The sequence below is a fragment of the Rhinolophus sinicus genome, chromosome 4 (assembly GCF_057876585.1).
Source record: "Rhinolophus sinicus isolate RSI-liver-muscle chromosome 4, RSI-T2T, whole genome shotgun sequence".
Classification (NCBI taxonomy): domain Eukaryota; kingdom Metazoa; phylum Chordata; class Mammalia; order Chiroptera; family Rhinolophidae; genus Rhinolophus; species Rhinolophus sinicus.
In genome coordinates this window covers 99035686-99058990 of record NC_142504.1, presented here as the reverse complement: position 1 = coordinate 99058990, position 23305 = coordinate 99035686, and the positions used below count along the sequence as shown (strand labels likewise).

Genomic DNA, 23305 nt, shown 5'->3' with positions numbered 1-23305 from the left:
GAAATTTGTTTGATTAAATTATATAATGTCACTGACATGATCCTAGAAGGAAAGTGCTGGGCCCATCCTTCCACCCAGGCTTTCCAACAACCTCGGCACGATTGACATTTGGGACCAGGTAATTCTTCGTTGTGGAGGCTGTCCTGGTCACTGTAGGACCTGTCCTCTGTCCACTAGATGCGGGTAGCATCCCCACCATTGTGACAACGGATGATGTCATCAGACATTGCTAAATGTTGCTTGGAGGACAAATTGGCCCCCAGTAGGGAACCCATACCCTTCCCTAAATGCTTTGGATAGCATGTCTTCCATAAAAGTGTTTTCCTCTGCTCCCTTTATTAAAAAAACAAAACTTCTATCATACCTACTACTCACTGGGCACTGGCTGGGACAGGTGGAATGACAATAAGACACGTCCCTTATCCTTAAGGAGTTGCCAGTCACAAATAATTGATGACAAAAATAGAAGTGGCTGTCAGTGGGTCTCTAAAAGTGCAGGAGCAGGGAGGTGAAAGAATGAATAAGTGTCCAGGGAGGAGGTGACCTGGAGTGAGTGTGGTGACCTGGGACAGCGCATCAGAGGAACTGGCCAGGTTTCCTAAAGGCCAGGCAGCTGGGCTCAGAAGCGGGCAGTCCTGAGAGTCCCAGGGTCTGAAGTCTGACTGCAGAATGCCGCAGAGCCTGAAGAAGTGGGCGGGGAGCTTGCAGCCTTTGCAAAAATCAATTCTGTGGCACGTGGCTGCTGGGGTAGAGCCCAGTTCTAACACCAGGGGAGTCTCGCCTGCATCCAGCAAGCTTCCGGCTCTGCTGAAGCTGCACATTTTGTTGGGAGGGGAAATATAACCCTGCATTTCAGCAGTTTGACCCTGTGTATCTCTGGTAATTTTTCAGTCCAGACTTGGGTGTTGCTTGAGCACCCCGTCGTCCTCCAAAATGTAATAGGTAGAAGAGCAGGTTTTCGTGCCCAGTTACCTGGTAATGAATGCAGGGGGAGCAGAATGTGGGATGCATTTGACCATGAGATTATTTTACTGTTGGGGAGATAAGATTAAAATGCAGAAGACGGGCTGCCTTTATTCACACTGGGGTATGAATGAGGAAAGATGATGAGTATCTTCTTTGTATGGTGTCTTTTCTTTCTTTCCTAATAGCATTCCTTTCGTTTATAACTGGATCATTACAGCAAACAGTGAATTATAGTTGGGCAGGTATTCTCAGCTCCTGTTGAACGAATGAGTCACAGAGAGTGTGTTGTGCCCCACGTGACACCAGCTGCTGTTAGTGGCAGAGCAGAGGCCAGACCAATGCTCTCCTTCGCCTTTGCTCATTTCCCTCCCCACGGGGGACAGCACGTGTGAGGAAGTGGTGGTGGTGAGGGCAGCAAGAAGCAGGGAAGAAGGTTAGAGCTGAGTTCTAAACGTATTTGCCAAATGCCTTCCGTGGGACCAGCTTGGTGTGTGGGGGCTAAAGAGAAGACCACAGCACCTCCCCCTAAAGAACTTACACCGTGTGAGAGCAGGGGATCACACATGGCATGCCACTTCCGGCCATCAGACGGGACCTAAGCCAGAGCGCAGTGCTCACAGACGTGATGCAGTGGTACCAAAACGGGGAGATGGGGTGACCAAGGGAGAGTAATAGTCCTTTTAAGGAGGGAAGGCCTTCTCGGGGAGAACCAGCTCATTTTCCACAAGGAAACGGGCAAGTCCTGGAGGAAGCAAGGAGACCCGTAGCCCACAAAGGACTAGAGGTCAGACAGGTGGCTTGCCAAGCACACTGCCCATCCCCACCCTGTGCAGAGGGTTGAACGTGACCCAGTCGCTGTGCCAAACACCGGGAGGAAGCCTGTACCTGCAGCTGCCAACAGGTGCCGAGTGCCTCTAGGGAGAGGCCTGCCATCCACAGAAAACCTTTCCCAAAGCCCAAGCACGTCCACTTTGCATTCCTAACTCAGGGCCCAACTCACCGTGTTAGAGGTGAGAGGAGCAGAAGCTGCAAACAGCAGAGCCTGCCTCCAAGGCTCCTTGGGTCATTAGGTCGCAAGCAGCCCTTATGTCCCACAGAGCGGAGCATCTTAGGAGAGCGATCATTGCCACCCCTTGTTAAGGTCCTCCTTGGATCCCAGAACTGAGCTGCATCCTGGGGAGGCCGCAGAGAAACTACAGAGGGGTTGGCATAGTGAAAGGCTGGGCATATAGCAAAGGCTCAGCTCGTGTGTTTCCTTTTATCCTGTAAGACCCTTCTGCTAGGGAGCTTTGATCTGTACTGAAAATTGTGAAATGCCTCTCAAGTAACCATCTTGTTCAGGATTACAGAATTCAGGGCTCAGCCGTGCCTTACACGCTCAAAGTGCCATGGGTGCTGGAGTAATCAGGAAGACACTAGAGGAGCTGGGGGTTGAAAGCAGGTGGCACTTGGGCAAGCAGAGGGGAGGCATAAGGAAGTCAAAGTGGGCACAGGCCTGGGGGAGAGCGTGGGTGTCTCGGGCCGCTGAGCCCCAGGACTGACAGGGAACACAGAGTGTGCCCAGAAGTAAGGTCTGCTTGAGGTCTTCAGCCACGTGGAAAATGCCCACTACTTCCCCGCTGCCAAGTGCTCGCTGACCCACGCCATCGTAGGGCACCATCTGCCTTGATGGACTTCTGGGCCCCTACCCCAAGGGCAGCTCAGCATAAGACAGCAGCAAGGACTAGGGGCTGAGCAGATCACACAGAGATGGCGGACAAGAGGGAGTCTCTGATGGAGAGATGCCAATCGAAGGTGGCAGACCCCTGGGCCATATCCTTCCTGCATAATTCCAGAACCCTGAGTGGGCCCAGCTGCTGGGAAAAGAACCCCTGGGTTTGTCAGGGAGCATGGCAGACAAGTGAGAGAGGTTGCCCTGTGGGGTTCTAGAAGTAAGGAAACCACCCTTTGCGTTTATCCACCTGGGCAAGCAGACTGCCGGACTGCCCGGCCAAGGTGTGTGCTGAGCCCCGATCTCCAGGCCTGAGCCTGGAGGGCCTGGCCCGGGGCTTTAGCTGAGCTGCAGAGCAGCCAGGAGCAAAGGGAGCGTTTATTCCTCATCCCTTCTCACAGTGGAGCAATAGTCTTAGCAAATTACAGCTCGTGATTAATTCCAGTTGAGCTTCATTCTTCCTCCATGGAGATTCCCCGATAACGCGAGCCAACCCCAACGTCTTCCCTTTGGTTTCTTTCAGCAATTTAACCACCTTTATTACACACTACCTTGTAGTGTACGCCGTCTGTCCACCTCCTTCCTCTGCAAGTGTGGGTCCTCTTAGAAAGCCTGACCATGTCCTCCTCAGTGGACGTGCTCAAATAAATGCTGGGTTTTCAGTGCTCAGTATTGCACAGCATGCGAGTTGTTGAAGACATGTCTCCTCTTTCTAACAACAGGAAGATTAACTTCTTCATCTATATGGCTCTTAACTGAGCAGCTAATAGCTAACACTATGTGTGTGCGTATGTCGTGCCAGGCACTGTTCTAACTGCTTTTATGGGCCATTACATTCCCTCTTCACACTAACCCTATGAAGGGGGTACTGTTATCCCCATTTTATAGGTGAGGAAACTGAGGCCGAAGGGGGTTATATGTTACTTGTCCCAAATTACACAGCTAGTAAGTGGCCATGTCACCATTCAAGCCCAGGTCTGCCTCACCTGAAACTCAGCCCTTTAACCCTTGGTCACACAATGCTTGTGGTGCCAAGTGTAAATGTTTTAGCCATGGAATTAAGACAGATGCCCATGAGGCTGGAAATAATAAAGGCTCTGGAGAGGAGGCAAGAATGAGTCTTGGAGGGTGGACAGAATTCAAGTGGGCAAAGAAGCAGAGGGGTGTCCCGGGTGAGATGCAAGTGTGCACAGAGCTGAGATGCTGTAATGGCGCCTGTGTCTGCCTGTCAGCATCTCTCACTCTGCTTTCCCTTGACCTTGCGTGTGCTCAGTGATGACCTACAACTCAGTGCAGGAAGAGCTTGTCTTTCCTCCTCTCCTGTTCCCAGTTCCTCTTTGCCAGGTGGCCCCCTCACTGCTTGTCTTGTTGTTTTGCAGCTTTGACCCAAAGAGAGCAGTGCAGCAGCTCCGAGCATGCGGGGTCTTAGAGACCATCCGAATCAGTGCGGCCGGCTACCCGTCCAGGTACGTGCCCTCTGGGTGCAGCCAGAGAAGCCTCTTAGGTGCGGTCAGCTGGAAAGAGATCCTCAAAAATGTTCCCAAACACTGAGGGCCCAAGCTGGGTGCTGACGGAAATAACTTCGGTTTGGCTTGAAAAGTGTGGGACTCCACAGTGACAATTTCTGGGGCAGCTATTCAGAATTGCCAATTGGCATTGCTCTGGGTGATGAACTAGCCAAAATTACAAAGGGGATTTCCTTTTACTCAGCTCCCGCCTTGTCCCCTTTCCCTCCCCCCGCTTTTTTAAATTGATAAAATACACATATTTACCATCTTAACCATTTTTAAGCGTACAGTTCAGTGGCCTTAAGTACATTCATACTGTCAGGTAACCATCACCACCATCCATCTTCAGAACTCTTTTCATCTTGCAAAACTGAAACTCTATCCGTTAAACAATAGCTCCCCATTCCTACCTTCCCCAGCCCCTCCCTGACAACCACCATTACACTGTTTGTCCCTGTGATTTTGATGAATTGTGACTGGCTCATTTCACTTTAGCATAACGTCCTCAAGGTCCCTCCACATTGTAGCCTGTGTGAGCATTGCCTTCCGCTTTAAGGCATAATAATATTTCATTGTATGTGTAGACCACATTTTGCTTATCCATTTACTTATCAGTGGACCTTTTACCTTTTGATATAGAATCAAATACAGTGGTTCCTTGGTTTTCAAACATAATCCATTCCAGAAAACCGTTCGAGTTCGAAAACCGAGGCACGGTTTCCCCATAGAAAGTAATGCAAAATGGATTAATCTGTTCCAGACCTTTAAAATCAATCCCTAAAACTGCAAGTTTAGCATGAATTTTACTATGTAATGATACCAAAGATCCATAAAATTTATGGTGTTTGCAAACCGAAATGTTCATCAACGGAGACGTTCGAAAACCGAGGTACCACTGTATATGGTAGAGAATACAATTAGAGTTAAAACAAGAACAAAACAAAAATCAGCTATTGTGGTCCATCGTGCATTGTGGATAAGCCCCTGAGCCACCCCAGCATCTGCTGAAGCTATGCCAAGACTGGATCCCCTCTGGACACTCGCCTGAAATAGGGGGTGTCGGGGGGTGGATGGTGACCAGGTAGCTCTCGTGAAATCATACCACATACCAGTGTCACACAGGCCAAACATCTACCATGAATTGGAGCTGAGGAGAGCAGTGTCACAACCCAGAGCCAGTGGTGTTTTCCTCTGTCCCAAGAAGTCCCGTATGTGTCAGGGGGTGGAGGGAGCCAGAAAAGGGGACGAGGAGATGCGGTCCCTGCCCCCACGTCCCCTGCCATCCCCACCTCCACCTCTCGCACCGCAGTTGAGGAACCATTTCATAAGCAGTGGTTAATTTACCCAGAAACAACTATCAACAGTTCCCAAATGTTAGGCCTGGGAAGGAAGCTGCTGACGCAATGAGGAATTTGCATTTGACCTGGAAAGTACAAAAACTGTCACTAATCGGCAGCATCCAGGCAGTTTTGCGAAACCCAGCAGGTTCAAGCATTGTTCAGAATGAGCTGCTCCAGCCAGGGTGGGAGGCCGTTTTTATTTTCTTTCCAGCCACATCCCTCCCTGCTTAGAAAAAAGACGGGGAGTGTCCTGGGGCTTCAGCTCATTTTTCGAACTTAGGGTGTGAACACAAATAGCTGACAAGTCCATGATGAATGAGGTGAGCCATGCTTTTCCTTCTCAGATGAAGGCTCTGTGTTCCTCCCCGGTCTGCCCTACAGGGACCGGCTTCAGCCTTTGATTGACGGAAGGAGGCTCAGACCACTGGCACAGCAGTTGTTTTGAGTTCAAAGTCCTGTCGTCTGGCCAATTAGATTACCTTTTAGTGACTGCTCCATTCACAGGGTTCAGACCAGGAATAGTATGAGACTCGTACGTTAGGGAGCTGCCGAGCCACTGGTGTTCAGACTGCACCTCCTGCAGCGGGGCTCCACTCCTGCCCCGCCTCTTCTGCCTGCTCGGCTCCCCAGAGCCTTCTTTCGTCCACCGTGTTTAGTGCATTGTTTCTGAAAACTGCATCGCAACCCGTTAGTGGGTCAGGAAATCAACTTAATGGGTTGTGACCAGCACCTTGTTTTTTTTTAATGAAACAAATTTGGGACAGAAAATATAAGATGGCAACTTGTAGCAGGAAGAGTATTATGGCATGACCTTACATCCGTTTTATATATAGATACGGGCACTTCGTGATTTAAATGTACTTGCACAAATGAGACCAGAGAAGGAAGTGAGCTGCTCAAGGTACCCAACTGGTGGGTGGATGAGTTAGGACTGGAGCCCCCCTTCCTCTGCCCCGCTGGCTGGTGACTGCCACGCACCTCCCTGCCCACATCAGTGAGGCATTGCCCTCCAAGCAGAGGTTTAGCAGAGGAAGGGGTAGGCCAGCCCTGTGGTTTGCCCTCTGGGGCTGGGCCCGACCCAGGGCCTGGTGTATAACTGCTCCCAGCTCTCTCCAGCGTGTAAGTAAGAGTCCCGAATGCAGAACCATGGCCTGGGCTAGAGCTGACGGAGCCTGCTCAGTCAGCCCTTGGGCTGTGGCGTCAGGCCTGCATTCCACTGTCAGCTCCCATCCTTCTTGGCTGGGTGACCTCAGGCAAGTCCATTAATCTCTCTGAGCCTGGATTCTCTTATCATTAGGTGGAATGATCATACTTACTTCATAGGTGGTTGTGATGAATGAGATAATGCAGAGTTCTCAGCATAGTGCTGGACGTTTAAGCAGTTAATAAAATGTTTATTACTCATTCGGCTATGAGCAAGAAGCTACATCCCTATGGGCATAATTATGTGGGTAGGACCTGTCTGTCCCCGAAATATCTAGCTTTGTTCTGTGAAATCCTGATGTGTCTTAAACTGTTGAGGGTCCTTGTACAGGACACTTGGGGCTCCCAGGTCCTCCAGCCGTACCTGTGCTGCACGGTGCAGAGGCCCGCAGATGAGCAGAGAAACGCAGCGCATCTTTATGTGTGAGGTATACGTGGTGCTGAAGGTGGGCTTGTCAGGTGGGAGGTGTGCACATGGCCCTGTATCAAGCCAGGTGAGAGGGAGCAGGAAAGTATGTGACAAATGATATTCTAAGGCAGTTGGAACTTGGGGACTCATATCAGTGTAGAAAGAGCCACTCGTTTCACCAAGAACTTTCCAACAGAGTGAATGATTGACTAGTAGGACAAGTGACTTGCGGGGTGTGAGTCTCTCTTGGAGAGCGTCAGGGGGAGGCTAGACATCTGTCGGCCTGACATGGTAACGACAGCCCACACTTCAGGCAGAGGCGCCTGCATAGCTCTGCCACCTCCGATTCACCCATCGAGCTTGCTTGCAGCCTCACTGTGAAATCAGAGTGACAATGTGTGTCACTCCCACTCCTGGTTTTTCTGTCGCAGGAGAAAACGATTTCATTTTGAGGGTGGAAGAGGAAGAGGAAGAGTGTTTTAGTTCTGTGGTGTCACATGGGCTGTATGTAGACTGAGAAGGTTTTTTTGCTTTCATGGCCTCTGTCTGTCCTGCTACAAGCATCTAGGCCTATGCCAGTGGCTGTGAGGGAGTTAAGGGTGTAAGTCGTGGCTCCTGCCAATCAGGAGGTTACGGTCGAAGAGAAGTGATGCCTAAAGCAGTTAGAAAACCACATAGAATCAGGTGCAAGTTTAGGAGGAGCTGTGGCTTCACGGAGGAGGTGAGGTTTGAGCTAGGCCTTGGCGGATGAAGAGGATTGGTGGGGAGATGGCGGGAGGGTCCTGCCAGCCGGGGAGCAGCACTCTGTCCAGCTTGGAAGGAGCGATGATTTATGTTTGCTGTCCAGTGATCCGAGACGAACCCTTCTCTGCTAGCTCAGTCCCCATTCCTGCTGTGCAGTCCTCCAGTCGGAGCATGTTGGGCAGCAAGGTGGGCTTTTTGCCTCATCAGACAGCCTCTTCCTTGGCAGCTAAGAGGATGTGCTCCCTCTAAGTCGGGTGTCCACACTGCGGCCCGTGGGTCAACTGCAGCCCACAATCCATTGTTAATTGGCCCGCAGCAAATTCCAAAAATATATTTAGTTTACTTAAATAAACCAGGTGAGGCAATACGTACTTCACCTCAAGAGAGTGGCCCGGCTGTTTGGGTATTTTACTGCATATGGCCCTTGGTGAAAAATGTTGAAAATAGTTTGGACACCCCTGCTCTAAGTCTTTAGACCCACGTGGATAATGGCTTTTCCTACTGTTTGTTCCACCCAGCTGTAGTCAGAGCTGCCAGCAGCGTTGTGATGCCCACAAACTTGCCACTTACGGGGCAGCTGATGGATGTGTTTCCCTGCCTCCGTAATTGTTTCCAGCTTCTTTCTAGCAGATAATTACAAGGGCACCTGTACCTTTTGTTTTTGTAATTGCAGGTGTTGTGGAAAGTGTCAGGTGGGAAGGAAGGAAAGAATATTTCTAGTATCACAGAAAATGTTCCTTACTGCTGTGATTTAAAGGTTTTGGCTCAGATCCATCCAGAACACTGCCTCGCATGTCCTCGTCACATGCACCCTCTTAGCAGATTTTGCTAAAGAGCCTCACAGAGGATTCCTTCCCCAGCCTGCCATTTGAAGTGTTAACTTTGGGGAAGAGGCGCCGTAGTTTTGTGGCACTTTTGTTAGTACTGAGATGGGGTTGAATCATCCATATTATGTCATTTAGGTCCTAATCCCCTTTCACCGTCCTCACTGCCAAGCCACAGCACCTAAGGGTGGCATTTATTTCTGGAGATGAGCGGTGAGGGGGGCAGGCTGTGGGCAGCCACCACACCTGTAATTTCCTGATTCCACACCTTGTCTAAATTTCTGCATCTGCCAACGATGGTAACCTCATGGGTTTAACAAAAATGCTACCTAACTGCCTCATCCAGGAGGCTGGTGTGTGTCTGCTGTATCTGGAGATAAAGCCAGTGAGATTTTACAGAAACTGTGGGTCCATCGAGGTGTTAGCTGTTGAAGGGAGTACACAAGTGTCGTGTATGGACTTTGGAGATGAGCAGTCATTTTGTTGACCTGACTCAGAGAGAACTTCAGAAGGACCTGAGCAGATTAGGGTGCGTGTGGGGGGGAGGGTTGTCACAAAAATAATTCACCCCATTGGCTGTTGAGACCCAGCACAGCAATGGTTTCACTTAGTTTGCCAGGTCACTACACAGTTTTGCACAGCTGTTCCCCAAGGAAACTTCATGGCTTCTTTGATTAGGGGAATTACAGCTTATACCATTTCCCTACGTTTCCCCTCCTTAAGTGACCAAAGGGTAAATAATCACTTTACAGAGAGGAAAACGACAAAGGAATGAAAACGCGTAGTCTGGGGTCACAGAGGCGTGTGATGTGATAGCCGGCAGGGCTGTTCCCCAGGAGCCAGAGCAGAGGGCACCCTTCCCAGCTGGGAGCTCAGGCATCCAGCTTTCAGATGCCTGGGCACAGAACTCTTAGCCCTGTTCTCAAATTACTATATCTCAATGCTCCCCAACGCCCCCCAAGCCCGAGAGGACAAATGCAGAATTGCAGGCCAGCAGCCTTCCCATGCTCCCCCCACCCTGCCCTCAGGCTTTCGTACACCTGTCTATTTTTATCCTCCCTAAGAATTGTGTCTCTCTGTGAGTCTAGTTTAAAATGAAAATGAATCATTCAACTTGAAATGTGCTGCAGTGGCTAAGAAATATGTTCATTACCATGTACATAAAGCACTGTGATAAATTTACTGTCGGGAAGAGCAGCTCATCGCCCGTCGCCCGGCTCTCAGCGCCCCCTCTGTGTGTCTTGCGCCTGTGCAGTTACCTGTCTCCCTCTTTGGGGATTCAGAGCAGCTTTGTGTCCAAGAGAAATTGTGAAGCAAATACCACTCAACAGAAAAGAAGTGTTTGTGCGGGGCTGCTTGAATATGCAATGTTGATGTTGGCCAAAAACACCTCTTCCTAAATCTTTAGTTCGCTTTCATTTCATGTATCTCGTTTACATCAGAAAAACTCTGGTGCTTTCTGAAAAGATTCCCACTCCTTCCCCATCTTCCACGAGCTCAGCCCCACGTGGAATAAATAGCATAAGATTGTAGAACTAGATAGAGCCTTGAGGAATTGCCTGGTTCACGTTCCTATTGAATCACGACTAAACTTACACACACATGGTTCCTTGCCTTATTAAAAATCCCAGAGAAAGAACAGCGTAAAACTTATTTTGGAGTGAAATGATTCTTTATCTCAGGAGCTTACAGCTCTTAGTTCTGTCTCCGCTGCCTGAAAGCTGTACTCGTGTTCTTGGACTTGAATCTGGCACGGGGTTCTCACCGGGCTGCCCATCACGGTCACCTGGACGCAGTAAACAATTTCAGAAGCCAGGACCCCCCCCCCCCCAGACCTGACACCTGCCCCCTCAAACCTTTGACAAGGTTTCCCAGGTGACTTTGAAATGCTTCCTGCCTCAAAACCATCCCCAAGAAGCAGGTGTTGGCCTCTGGGTAAACCGCAGCCACTTGGTCATATCTAGACAGTGCCAGGATTGAAGAGATGGTCTTCTGTCCTCCCTTGGTGGCCTGGCCCCCGCTCAGAGCCCATGGGGAGGAATTACGTTTCTCCCTCGTGCAGCAAAGCTTCGCCACCTTCAGACCTGGGGCCACCTCTGGGTCCAAGCCTGTGTTCCCCTGGGAGGCCTAGGACATAACTGGGGATCTGTGGTGGTGAGTGGTAGGTGAGCGCCCTTCCACCTTTGCACTAGGAACCCTTCCGTGAGTGTCAGTGCTGAAATCACAACAAATCGGTGTTCACTGGCCATTTGTATATCTTGGAGAAATGTGTATTCACATTCTTTGCCCGTTTTTTAATTTGTTCATTTGTCTTTTTGGTGTTGAGTTGTTGTTCTTCATGTATCCTAGATACTAGATCCTTTTCAGATATATGACTTGCAGATATTTTCTCTCATTCTGTGGGCTGTCTTTTCACTTTTTTGATAGTGTCCTTTGAAGCATTAAAGTTTTTAACTCAGAAAAAGCCCAAAGTACCTATTGTTTCCTTGGGTTGTTTTGCATTAGGTGTCATAGCTAAGAAACCATTAGTTAAGTCAAGGTCACAAAGATTTACTCCTCTGATTTCTTCCAAGACTTTTACAGGCTTAGGCCTTAATCTATTTTGAGTTGATTTATGTATATGATGTAAAGTAGAAGACCAAACTCATTCTTTTGCGTGCACATTTCAGTTGTTCCAGCACCATTTGTTGAAAAAAATGACATCCAACTCATGAAAGAGGCAAAATGAGGTGTTACCTCCATTTTACGGCTGACAAAACAAATCCCATAAAAATGGTCATATGAAGGCCTCACAGATAGAAATGGGTGGAGCCCCATACTGCATCCCATGGGTTGAGAATACCTGCCCTATGAGTCTTCAAGAAAATGTCCCTTTCCTCTCTGACTTTTGCCTCTTGTCTCCCTTTGAAAATTTTGTTTATCCTTGATATAGTTCTAAGGAAAACTTTTGTATCAATACCGTTTATTTCTCTACTGGTTTGTTTCTTCAAAAGGGAGAACAAGGGAAGTACATGGTGCTTGGTGGCCATACGAAGCTTATTTCCACAGCTCAATACCCAGAGAGAGTCTGTTGGACCTGGTTAGTGAGTGTCACAGCATGGCTGATCACCTCTGCCCCCGAAACTTCTTAGGTGCCTGTGTAAGACTTCATCGGGGATAAGGCCTCCATCGGGGGCCCACGGGCTCCTAAACATTATAGAACCAAAAGAAAAGCATACCCCTTACGTTCCTTGTTGGTATAACCTAAGGAAATGTTGGACCTAAGAATCTTTGGCCTAAGTTGCATGTGACAGGGCAGTGGGGTATCTGAAAGTGTGGGTTGACCAACCTAATCCTGGCCTGAAAAGCCCTGGAGAATTCTCCATCGTTTTCTAAGAGGCCCTTGTGGTCACCTGACCTGCCCTCTCCAGGGATTCTTCTTTGTGGCCTGATGTCATAGATGTTGTCTGAGGGTTGCAGAGTATGGCGGGACTCTCAGAGTTTGTCTAATCCAACCAGTGCCCCCATGAGAACTATCCAAGAGAAGGCAAGCACCCAATGCTACCTCTTTGGCAGATCCCGCCATCTGCTCACACTGGTCCGTGGGGCCCTCTCAGGCAGAATGTTCCCACACGTAGATGGTTAAATCCAGTATTGGGCTCTGGATGGGAGCCTGGTCAACCAAAACATCACCCCGCTGGGTTTGCGTTGCCACTCACAGCAGCTGTGTTTACTTACCACACGCTGCCTTGAGGCCTGAGGGGCTCGTTAGGAGGCAGCTTCTTCCCAGGTGGGTGGCTACTTGGGCTCACCTGGGTACCTGTCCTGGCTCCTCCCATGTCAACCTCACCTGCTGCCTCTGATCTCCCCGTTCATACAAGGATCAATCACAGGTCCTGGGCTTTTCCCACACACCCAGCTGGGACTGCTGGACCGGGTCGGGACACCTGCTCCCAAGCAGGCCTTTATTCCAGAGGAAACGTGGCACTGAAGTCCAGCGCCTTTAGACAGGCCTCTGGCGTGTGAGTGTGAATCCGGGGAGAGCGGGGCTGCAATAAAGGTAGGGCTGAGGGTACATTACACCCCTCAGGTCACTATGAGTCCGTATAGCCCAGGGTCGGGACCACAGTGGGGTCTAATGATAGACTTGGCATTGGAACTCTTTGCCTGCCATTAATAGAAAATGGATGGAAGAACAGGCAGGCCCAGGGTTGGTTTAAAAGACTCCTGCAGGCCAGTGAGCCCCAGAGCCATACTGTGAGCGGGAGAGGACATCTCCGTGGCCACCTGAGGAGGGAGGGAACAGCGGGGAAGGAAACCGTGGATTCACACTGGAGAGGCAAGTGGCACTCATGGTTGGTTCTCAAAAAGAAGCTTTTGGGACTAGAACTATATTCTGTAGTAAACATTTTACAAATGTGTGGGAGCATTTTTGGATATCTCAGTGAATGGGGTGGCAGATAATGGTCCAGAGAACTCTGTGTGTTGTCTGGACTGTGTCATCCACTGAATGAAAAATGGTCCTGCCCCAAAGCCAGTAGGGGCCTCCTTGAGAAACACTGGTAGAGAGAAAGGTTTAACACTGGGATCCCAACCTATTGGTCAGGAAAATACCAATTTTTTGAAATGTGTTAAGTGACTCTGTAAAGGTACCATGATGATAAATACTGAGAGGTTTAAACATGTATCAGAGACAGACCCTGGGCGAAGAAGGCTGGAGTCTAATACGCGTACAGAAAGTATCTCTAATGCAGAACAGAAAGCTCTGTGTACCACATGGCAACAGGAATAGTTATGTGCTGTGGGTGGGAAGAGGTTCCCCTGTGGTGCATAACCTCGGGAAATCCTGGGCACCCCCGTGGTCTTTCCCCACTTCTACGTGGTCACAAAACACCTCCATCCAGAAGCGTCTGCCAAATCAGAAAGTGCTATAAGAAGTTCCACTTTTGGAAAAAGAATCACAGGTTCCATTAGCTTCACCTTGAAGATTTTCCTCTTAGAGGTGAGGGAGCCTCTCCTGTGAGAATTTTATCTCTGAGGGCACAGAGGTCCGTGGAAAACGGATCCACATTTGATTCTGGGTCCTTCGGTGAAGGGCATTTGTACATGCCCAGACCGCACAGTGGGCACGTGCCCCTTTTGGCACCTCCTGAGGGAGTGCCCACCCAAGCCCTAAGTGGACGGTTGGCCTTTGGCAGGCATCTGCCTCCCCACCGGCTGCACATTGGTGCAGATGTCCAAGGAAGCCTTTGTAAGAAAAGTGGAGGGGACTTAGGCAGGAAGGGGGAGTCATTTAGATCTTGAGGAGGATTTGTATCTTGCCCAGCACTCCCCAGCCATGAGCTCACTGGCTGCTAAAACACTGGGCAGTACTGCGTGAGGTAGGTGACATTCTCTGCATTTTGTAGGTAGGGGAGGTGAGGCCCCCAGCCTATGACTCTTCCCAGGGTCCCTGCTGGTCAGTGTCAGAGCCGGGCTTCTCGATGGCTGTGCTCCCAGTTTGTCCTACACTGGCCTTGATGTCTTTGCACTCGCAGCTCCCCCACTGACTCTCTGGTAATTTCCTTTAGTCTGATAGTTATGGGACTCGCAGCAGGAAGAGGTTTTCAAATTAGAAGCATTTAAGGTTTTTAGCCCAGTGAAATGCTGCTCTAATTATTTCCCCAGAAAAATTGCAAACTCATAGGGAGAAATAAGGCAAATGAGGACACAAATAACCGTAATGCAGAATTTCTGTGGGAAGTGCCCTCCGAAAGTCACACCGAAAGTGCTGAGCTGCTTTCAAGGGACCTCACGGGTGGACAGGAAGGACTCCGTCATAAGAGGCAGCTATTGATGAGCGAATGGGGTGGTGAGGACACTGAGACTTTATGAAGCCCTTTTCATGGTGCATCATTCCATTTGATTTTTGCCCAAGTCCATCTTGCCCTGCATGGAAGTGTCAGTAGACAGAATGGTCTATGTTTAAAACTTGGGGTCTGGGGCAGAAGGAGCCTGGGAAAATGCAGTAGTGTTTGCATGTATTAAAAACAACGTGCATGTCTGATTTGCAGTGTATCAACTCTTGCTCTCCTTGTTCCTAGGCCTCCAGTTATCGCCAGTAGTCAGGGCTTAGGAGTTTTCTTGACGTGTACGGTACATGATTGAAATAATTAAAGCAGCATTTAGCTGGGCAGGTAGCCTTAAATGTTTCCATATTTAAAGCCCTCAGTTAGAGATGGCTACTAATTAGGTGGGTTTGGTTCATAGCCCCGGAAGAGCGGGAAACAGTTTCTGCTCAGTAAGTGAAGGGAAAGTGAAGTGAGGGCAAGGGGCACAAGAACCCTTTCCCTCCGTCCTGAAGGGAACCCACAGAGAGAATCCACACACGTCATGAGCCTGTCAGCAGAGGCATGTAAATCCCGGGCAGCTTTGAGCACAGTAGATGCTGCCATTCCCTTTCTGCCTTCATAGTTGTGACAGACAAAACCAGTTAAAAAGGTAAGAGGCGTGGAAACAAGGTATGTCAGTAGTTGCCAGGGCCTGGGCAGGGAGCTTGGGGAGTGACTGATGCTGGGTACGGGGTTTCTTTTGGGAGTGATGAAAATGTTCCGGGCTCAATATCGGGCATGGTTGCACACGTTTGTGACTATACTGAAAACTATTGAATGATACACTTGGAAAGGGTACATTTCTACAGCATGTGAGTTCTAGCTCAATAAAGCTGTTATTTTACAAAAGAAGAGAAGGTGCAACCAGCCATTTTAGATAAAGAAAAAAAATAAGGGGAATAAATGTTATTTGCTCTTATGCGTACCCCTTCTCTGAGACCCATAGCTATGTTAGAAATCTTCCACCAAACCAAGATAAGTGTTTACAAAAGCAAGGCAGAGGCAGCGAGCTCAGACTCCATTTTCCTTCTCATCCCAGGGAGCTAAGATGAATGACCTGGGAGGGAAACGGGACAGGAGGACCAGAGGGACACAGGATTGTGACGTGTGAGGAGCCGAGCTCTGAGAGAACCTGCTGCCCAGGCCCAGCAGTGGTGCCTGATAGTCCACAGGACTCACTTCTTTGCATAAACTTTCTAAAGGACCCCATTACAAGGCGAACGAGCTCCAGGAGAAGGGATACAATCCACTTACTCCCCATTAATGCTTGAGGATGAGGGACATTATCCGAGTTACCGGACAGTCACTCGCCAAAGCCTCAGGTGATGGTAACACGCCAGTCACCTCAGTCATTTCCAGATGGGCACCGTGGACCACATGTGCCCTTGAAGGTGGAGAGTACCTGGCGCCTCCTGCCACCTTTAAAGGGGCAGGAGCTGGGTGTCACCTCCACTGAGGACGCAGAGTGATGGGGGCAGCCGTGCGGAACTGACCTTCAGAGGGATTTAGACTGGAAATTCCAGGTCTCCGTGGAGTAGGGTTATGCTGCATCAGAGTATAAGATTACATGGGGAGACTGTGAGCATCTCCTGAAAACCGAGATAGGAGCAAGGAGTGTCAAGAGTGAGCATCTGTGTGACATGAAGTAGCTTCCAGAGAAAGGGACAGACCCCGCTGAGAAAATAGCGACTTGCTCAGTGGAAAGATGGCATTTAAACAGAGATCGCCTCAGAGGCCAAGGGATAAACAGAAAGCCCCCTTAATGATCTCCTTCCAGAGCATACCGAAACAGCACTTACTCAACAGTCGTGAGGTTATAAGTGTTCTTTGTTTCTTGGCCATCGCTGGATGTTTTCTTTATAGTAGGTCTGCATTACTCTCATGATGGTGGGTGGGAATCAAAAGCAAAATCTACATTGGGGAGAAAAATGGTTCCTTCTAAACTATACCAAAATGTGTGTAAACAGTGTTATCTCTAGGGGTTAGGACATGGACTCTTTTTATTTGCTAATGTGTACTCTTATACCTTAGAAACTAGTTTTCAATTAGCTGTGTTAGTTTTGGTTTTATAAGGAGAAAATCAACATTTAAAGACCAAGCTGCATTCCAGGCAAGGCTCCCACGTCAGCAGCGGCGACACCAAGTCCCACACGCCTGCGCAGAAACCCTTGTGAACGGTTCTGCCCATGGGCAGTCCTCCTAGAGCAGCTCCCAGACCCGCCTTTCGCCCCCTCCACCCCCAGCTTTCCAGCTGTGATTCTGTAATTCGCCCACATACTGAAGTTCTCGGTGGGGGGGCACTGAGGGAAGACAGAAGGACCCAGAGTGATTTTGCTGCTCCGAGAAGGGCTTTCTGCTAGAAATAATTGACCCCGTGGGGCTCTGTCTGAGCCCACCCGTGGCTCACGTGGCCAGAGGTAGGACTTGCCACCCGATGCACCCGTTTTCCCTCTAGGTGGACCTACCATGATTTCTTCAACCGGTATCGGGTGCTGGTCAAGAAGAGAGAGCTCGCCAACACAGACAAAAAGGCCATCTGCAAGTCTGTCCTGGAGAACCTCATCAAGGTGAGCTGGCCATCCCCTGGGCCGCCTGCTCTGTGAAAGGCTTAACAGAATGCCCAGAGAATGTGGGGGGGGGGGGGGGGAAGGGTTTCTTATTGCAACTGTTTCTGACCTGTTGATCCATTTTCCTCTCTCTGTGACTGTAAAGGAAAAGCCACTTCACTTCCCTAGCCTGTGTCACATCTTGGCACACAGAAATTATCTGTACAGCCCACTGGGGTCCTAATGAGGCCTCTCCTGGCTGCAAGCGGCTGGCCCGGGATCTCTGGCTTCTCCAAATCCCAGGCTCATGGCTCAGCCCACCTGCCAGCTCTGTCCTGGCGCCCGGCTCAGCCTGGACGCCCGCGGAGGGAAAAGCACTGTGCTTCTCATACCGTCCTCATTGCATAGCCAGCCCCAGATGCTGTTTTAAATAAGGCAATGGATTTCGTTTTCATGGAAACAACCTGAACTCACACCTGTCACTTGAGACTGGAGAACTACTATATAAAAGCAGAGCTACCGTGTTTCCCCAAAAATAAGACGTAGCGGGACAGTCAGCTCTAATGCGTCTTTTGGAGCAAAACTTAGCATAGTAAAATAAGATCGGGTCTTGTAATACGGGGTCTTATATTAATTTTTGCTCCAAAAGATGCATTAGAGCTGATTGTCCGGCTAGGTCTTGTTTTGGGGGAAATATGGTAGTGGGGCCTTCTGTGTTATATATACATTTCATTAGTTCCAGAGTATTCAGAGATAACAGCAGAGTGTGCTACTTAATGGTCTCAATAAAGGGTTAAATTAGATCAACAATCTTCCCTTTAAGAAGATAATAGAAAGAATTACATCAAAAAATTCATTTTTGGGGTGGCAGGTTAGCTCAGTTGGTTAGAGCACGATGCTCGTAACACCAGGGTTGCTGGTTCGATCCCCACATGGGCCACTGTGAGCCGCGCCCTCCACAACTAGATTGAAACAGCTACTTGACTTGGAGCTGATGGGTCCTGGAAAAACACAAAATAAATGTTTTTTAAAAATTAATTTTCAAGCATTATGTGGCTAGGAACATCTATTCATCTAGAGTAGCTCATTGCCAGGTGATCAGGATTTAAGGTCATGTGTTATTTTGTAAAAGTGACAGTCGCCCTCTGAGCATTGCCTTAGCTACTCAAGTCTGTAGCTATAGACAGTGCAGAATATGGTGCTAAATATTCAGTACAGAGTAAAGAGGGTGACAATCCTCTTAACTGGAAGTTGAAACTGGTTATTTGGACTCTGGTTGATTGAGGTGTTTGCTGTGGTGCATCTATCAGTGTCTACATTTCAAAAGCTCATGTTTCATGGAGGAGAAAAATCTGGTCAGTTTTTCAAGGTCAGTTGATCCTGGTGGACATGGAGCCCCTGGAGCCTTTCTCCTAGTGGTACCTGGAGCTGGCCTCTCAGCGTGTGGTCAAGATCACCACCTTCCTGGTGGCTTTTCCTGACTAGAAATGGAGCATGAGTACTAGAAATGGTTCCTAGGATGCAGCAGGCATCCCCCAGACCCTGGCTCTGCTGAAGTCCTAGCAGCCAGGCTTGTCCCTCGGCTGTGAGGGCTGAGCCCCCCACCTTTGCTTCCTCAGCCTTCCACCCTGAGAGGCAGCTTCCCCCAGCAAGGCAGTGATGAGCAGATGCAGGGGGAGAACCAGGCCCATACACTGCCCCTCCCGGCAGCCTGGCCTTGGAGGAGACAGTCAGTGACAGTCGAGCTGGATGCCGTGTCCCAGCTCAGCACTGCTCAGGCAGCCCGTCTCCGTGTGTGGACCAGGTTTCTGGTAGCCGTGGAGGGCTTAAGCCAGGAAGAGTGGTGATTCGGCCGTAGTTCACAGTCACGTATCAGCATGAAACATATCCTTGTGTGTGTGTGTGTTTTCCTTAGGCTTTGGCCCGTTGCTTCCTCCTTGTGTGATCATGCCTTTGAGCAAAACCAAATGGAAGTGAGTTTACAGAGAATGCTCCGTTATCGTGGGTTAACTGTCCAGTGTTCTACCCCAGCTTTGGCCACAGCGCCTGCGGGGTCAGTCTTTCCTCATCCACCGAGGTCAGCTAAGTGCAGGGAAGGACAGCTAATTTTAACGTAAATAGATGTAATTAAGACAGTCATTATATGTCCCCAAAAATCTCATAACACAGTTTGAAACTAAATAAAATTTATTTGGGGAGTTATTTGCAATCTGAAATTATGCAATCAACTATGTGGCCATTTGAGGATAATCTTTTTAAAGTGTCAATCAGATCAGGTCATTCCCTTGCTCAGAGCACCCAGTGGCTCCCCCTCCAATTCTGTGGCCTTTGGTGATTAGCTTCTCCCACCACCCACCCTCACTTCCACACTCTGCTTCTCAAACACACACAGCTTGTTGCCACCACAGGACATTTGCATCTGCTCTGCTCTTCTTTTGAACTCTCCTCCTCCAGACTTTCTCCTGCCTGCTGCCTTCAATTCATTCAGGTCTCTGCTCAAATACCCGCTCTGCAGAGATGCCTTCTTTGATCATCCTACTTACCATTATCACACCCTCCAGCCCTCAGCTTTACTGCCATCCTAATCCTCACCTGAAAACATTCTGTGTCTTTGTTTGCCATCTGTCTGCCCTCACCGTGCCAGCTGCTCAAGGGATGGCATCATGTTTAGTGCTGCATCCTGGACAGCTAGCCCAGTGCCTGTCCTACAGGTAGAGATGGACTCAGTGACTGTTACACGAACTCTCAGAGGTAGTGTGTATCTCGTGAGATCCGGCAAGGGAATTCTGCACTGGCGGGACTTGGGGGGTGGACATCTCCCCTCACTGCTCACTGGTGATGAACCAGCCTCCCTCCCTGCCTTGTAAAGGACCCTGACAAGTTCCAGTTTGGCCGCACCAAGATCTTCTTCCGGGCAGGCCAGGTGGCCTACCTGGAGAAGCTTCGGGCTGACAGGTTCCGGGCAGCCACCATCATGATCCAGAAGACGGTCCGGGGCTGGCTGCAGAAGGTGAAATACCGCAGGTTGAAGGGAGCTACCTTAACTCTGCAGAGGTACTGCCGAGGACACCTGGCCCGCAGGTAAGCCAAGCTGGGGCACGCCTGGGGCAGCAGATTGGGGGTGTGGAGCAAGGGGCAGGGACTGGCTCTCTTAGCTGGTTGCCCTTTCTCAGCATCTGTAATTAGAGCAGTTCCTGTTGGGGCCCTGTCTGTGCCCTGGCTTCCTCCCAGCAGCTGGGCCCATCTCTCTCATGCCCCTCACACCTGAGGGTGTAGGTCTAGTTCCCAGGTCTCCTGATTGCTCCAGTCTGTTTCCATCCCACCAGTGCTGGCCTAGGACTGGCTGGTTTTGCCACAAAACGACCGTTTTCCTTTTGCTTAAACTCCAAAGTAAAATAATCTTCTTTAAGAAAAAGAAGTAAGTTCAGCCTTTCTGTCACAGCTAACTTATATTCAGCTTCATGATTTCGACCACCAACTTAAAAGTCCCTTGGGAGTTGGACCATAAGGGCTGGAAGGGTCCTGGGAGGTCCCTTGTACAAGCTGTTGCACTGAGTTGCACAGAGGTGTGACTCGTCCAACCACAAGCGGCCCACTAGGGGCAGAGCCCGGTGCCAGTCCAGCTCCCTGCCCTGCCCAGCACCGTGCAGGAGAAACCACTTCGTTTTCAGTGTTCTCCTCCTAACTAATGTCCCTGGGTTGATGAAGCTCTCAGGTGGTCTGAGCATCTCCACTGAGATGGGCGTGGAGGACACGGCGTCCTGTGAGGCCCACCCCAGGCCTTTACATTGGTCGTCAGATGTGGGACCCAGCCCTGGTTCAAAATCGGTGACCTCCGCAAATAGGGATTTCCTTGGAGAAGAGACAATAATCTTTGCACTTGGAAGCCAGTGCAATTCAGTCACCTCTCCTTGACTACAAAAAAAAAAAAAAAAATCACAAGAGAGCCCCTGAGCTATAAGCCCAGAGCAGGCATCCTTTGTGTCGTAAACTTAGAAGATTGCTCCTGCTCACACACGGCCTTTGCAGCAAGCTGTTTATTCGAGTGTAACCAGAGACGGTGAGCGCCATTAATTACTTCCGAACAGGTGAGAGATGATCTCTGGCACAAAAGCTGTAGAAATGAGAAGATTGTCTGTAGTATCAACACTAGGTCATCACTGATGACCCTCTGCCTTAGGCCCCGGATGGTGAGGCTATAAAACAGAGTTGGCCTATGTTCTCCCTGCAGGGGGTTTGAATTCCAGTGGATACCAGGGCCCACCTGTGAAGAGAGTACACAGGGAGAGCCGACTGGGGAATCAGACTCATCCCGGTGGACCGGTGGGGCTGGGTGGGTTACCTCCTACGCTGGGGCCGTGCTAGATGATTTCTAAGTCCTTTCTAGCTTTCAATGTTCTGAGTCTCCAGTTGAGCACGTGTGATGAGTCTGGCACCAAACAAAGCCCTTAAGGAGGGTAAGACGTGTTAGATTGATGTTACGTCTTTGGGGGTATGCGGTGGGGAATGCAGAAATAAACCGGGAAAGTCAATGTCCCTGTGTAGTGCATCCCGGGCAGAAAGGGCTGGGCAGGTGAGGAAACAGATCGCTGCAGGCCTGAGAAGGTTTTATTCATTCAGCAAGTATTTCCCTAGCGTCTACTAGGCCAGGCCCTGTACTAGATGTAGGTAGGGGTGCAAGGATCATTGATATCTCCAGGCTTAGTGAGGTCCAAGGCACAAACAGGTGTCACCATGTGACGTCCGTGAGGACTCCCAGATTGCACAGAGGAGCTTGCAGCGAGGGGAGTGGCCCAATGAGGCTCATAGAGTTGGTCAGACTTGAACTGTGTTTCAATTTTGTGGAAAGACTTTTGGGACAAGAGGAAGCCAATTCTGCTGTCCTGAGCCTGACCTCCAAGTGCCCAGGGCATTGCTACAGTTGGTCAGGGTGATTACAGTTGGGGGTGTCCAGGCAGGGCCAAGGGGGAGGGGCTTCGTCCCTGACCAGCTCAGAGGCCGCTGTCCGCATGGCCCACCGCTCTGTCCCTCCCCAGGCTGGCCGAGCATCTGCGCAGGATCTGGGCGGCCGTGGTGCTCCAGAAGCAGTACCGCATGCGGAGGGCCCGCCTGGCCTACCTCAGGGTCCGCGCGGCTGCCATCGTCATCCAGGCCTTCACGCGGGGCATGTTTGTGCGGAGACACTACTGCCAGGTGTGTAGCCGCCCCCAGGGACTCACAGGCTGCAAACAGAGCTAACGCTGCCGCAGGCGGATTGTCACCAATGAACATTTGTTGTGCGCTCCTAAATTTTTTCTAAGTAATATCACAACTCTGCTCTCACTAAATCCTGTCCCATGTATTGGGGTTCCCTAGAGAAACAGAACCATGGTAGGTGTGTGGCGTGTGTGTGTGGGTGTGATTTATTATGCAGAACTGGCTCAGTGATTATGGAGGCTGAGGGACCCCATAATCTGCCTGCTGTAAGCTGGAGACCCAGGAAAGCCTCTGATGTTATTAAGCCGGAGTCTGAAGGCCTGAGAACCACGGGAGGCTGTGGTGTAAGTCCCCGTCCCAGGGCAGGAGAAGATGAGGCGTCCCAGCGCAGGCAGTGTAAAAGGGGCAGATTCCTCCTTCCTCCAGCTTTTGCTCTCTTCAGGCCCTCAATGGATTGGATGAGGCCCACCCACCTTGGGGAGGGCAGTCCTCTTTACTGATTGAGCCCACTGATTGAAATGCTCACCTCTCTGCAAACACTCTCACAGACACACCCAGAACAGTGTTTAACCTGGGCACCCCACAGCCAGTTGACAGATTAACCATCACAGGTAGGAAGGGTGCATACTGCTGTACCCCGCTGACAGCTCCGATGCTTGGAGAAGCTGAGTCCCCACCCTAAGGGCACTCAGCCCACGGCCAAGCCTGCTGAATCATGTCAGGCCCACTCACACCAGACCAGGGATGATATTAGCCATCAGCAGGTGTAGTGCCTTCACTGAACAGAGTAGCAACCTGAAGCCCAGCAAGGGGAGGTCAGGAGAGGGACTCGGACCTCCTCCCTGCTGGGCCGTTACCCAGGGAACTGAACTACCTGGTTAGGTAGCCCCACGTCAGGATACCTCCCTTCCACCAAATCACACTATACGAAAGCTACATGAAAGACGGATTGGAAGGAAACATCTAAAATGGTTTCTTGTTTTTCTAAAATGAACATCTCTCCCTTCTG

The 23305-nt window shown here is 50.0% G+C and overlaps 1 protein-coding gene across 2 annotated transcripts in view; it reads left to right on the top strand.

Annotated features, from left to right (window-relative positions):
* The window catches only part of MYO5B (myosin VB), a 316516-nt gene that overhangs the window by 232700 nt on the left and 60511 nt on the right, over positions 1 to 23305 (top strand). For both annotated transcript variants that reach the window (XM_019721483.3, XM_019721491.3), the window contains exons 17-20: positions 4057 to 4143; positions 17010 to 17121; positions 19970 to 20181; positions 22137 to 22293. In XM_019721483.3, coding sequence (XP_019577042.3) covers positions 4057 to 4143; positions 17010 to 17121; positions 19970 to 20181; positions 22137 to 22293 — 568 coding nt within the window. The remainder of the gene's footprint in view (positions 1 to 4056; positions 4144 to 17009; positions 17122 to 19969; positions 20182 to 22136; positions 22294 to 23305) is intronic.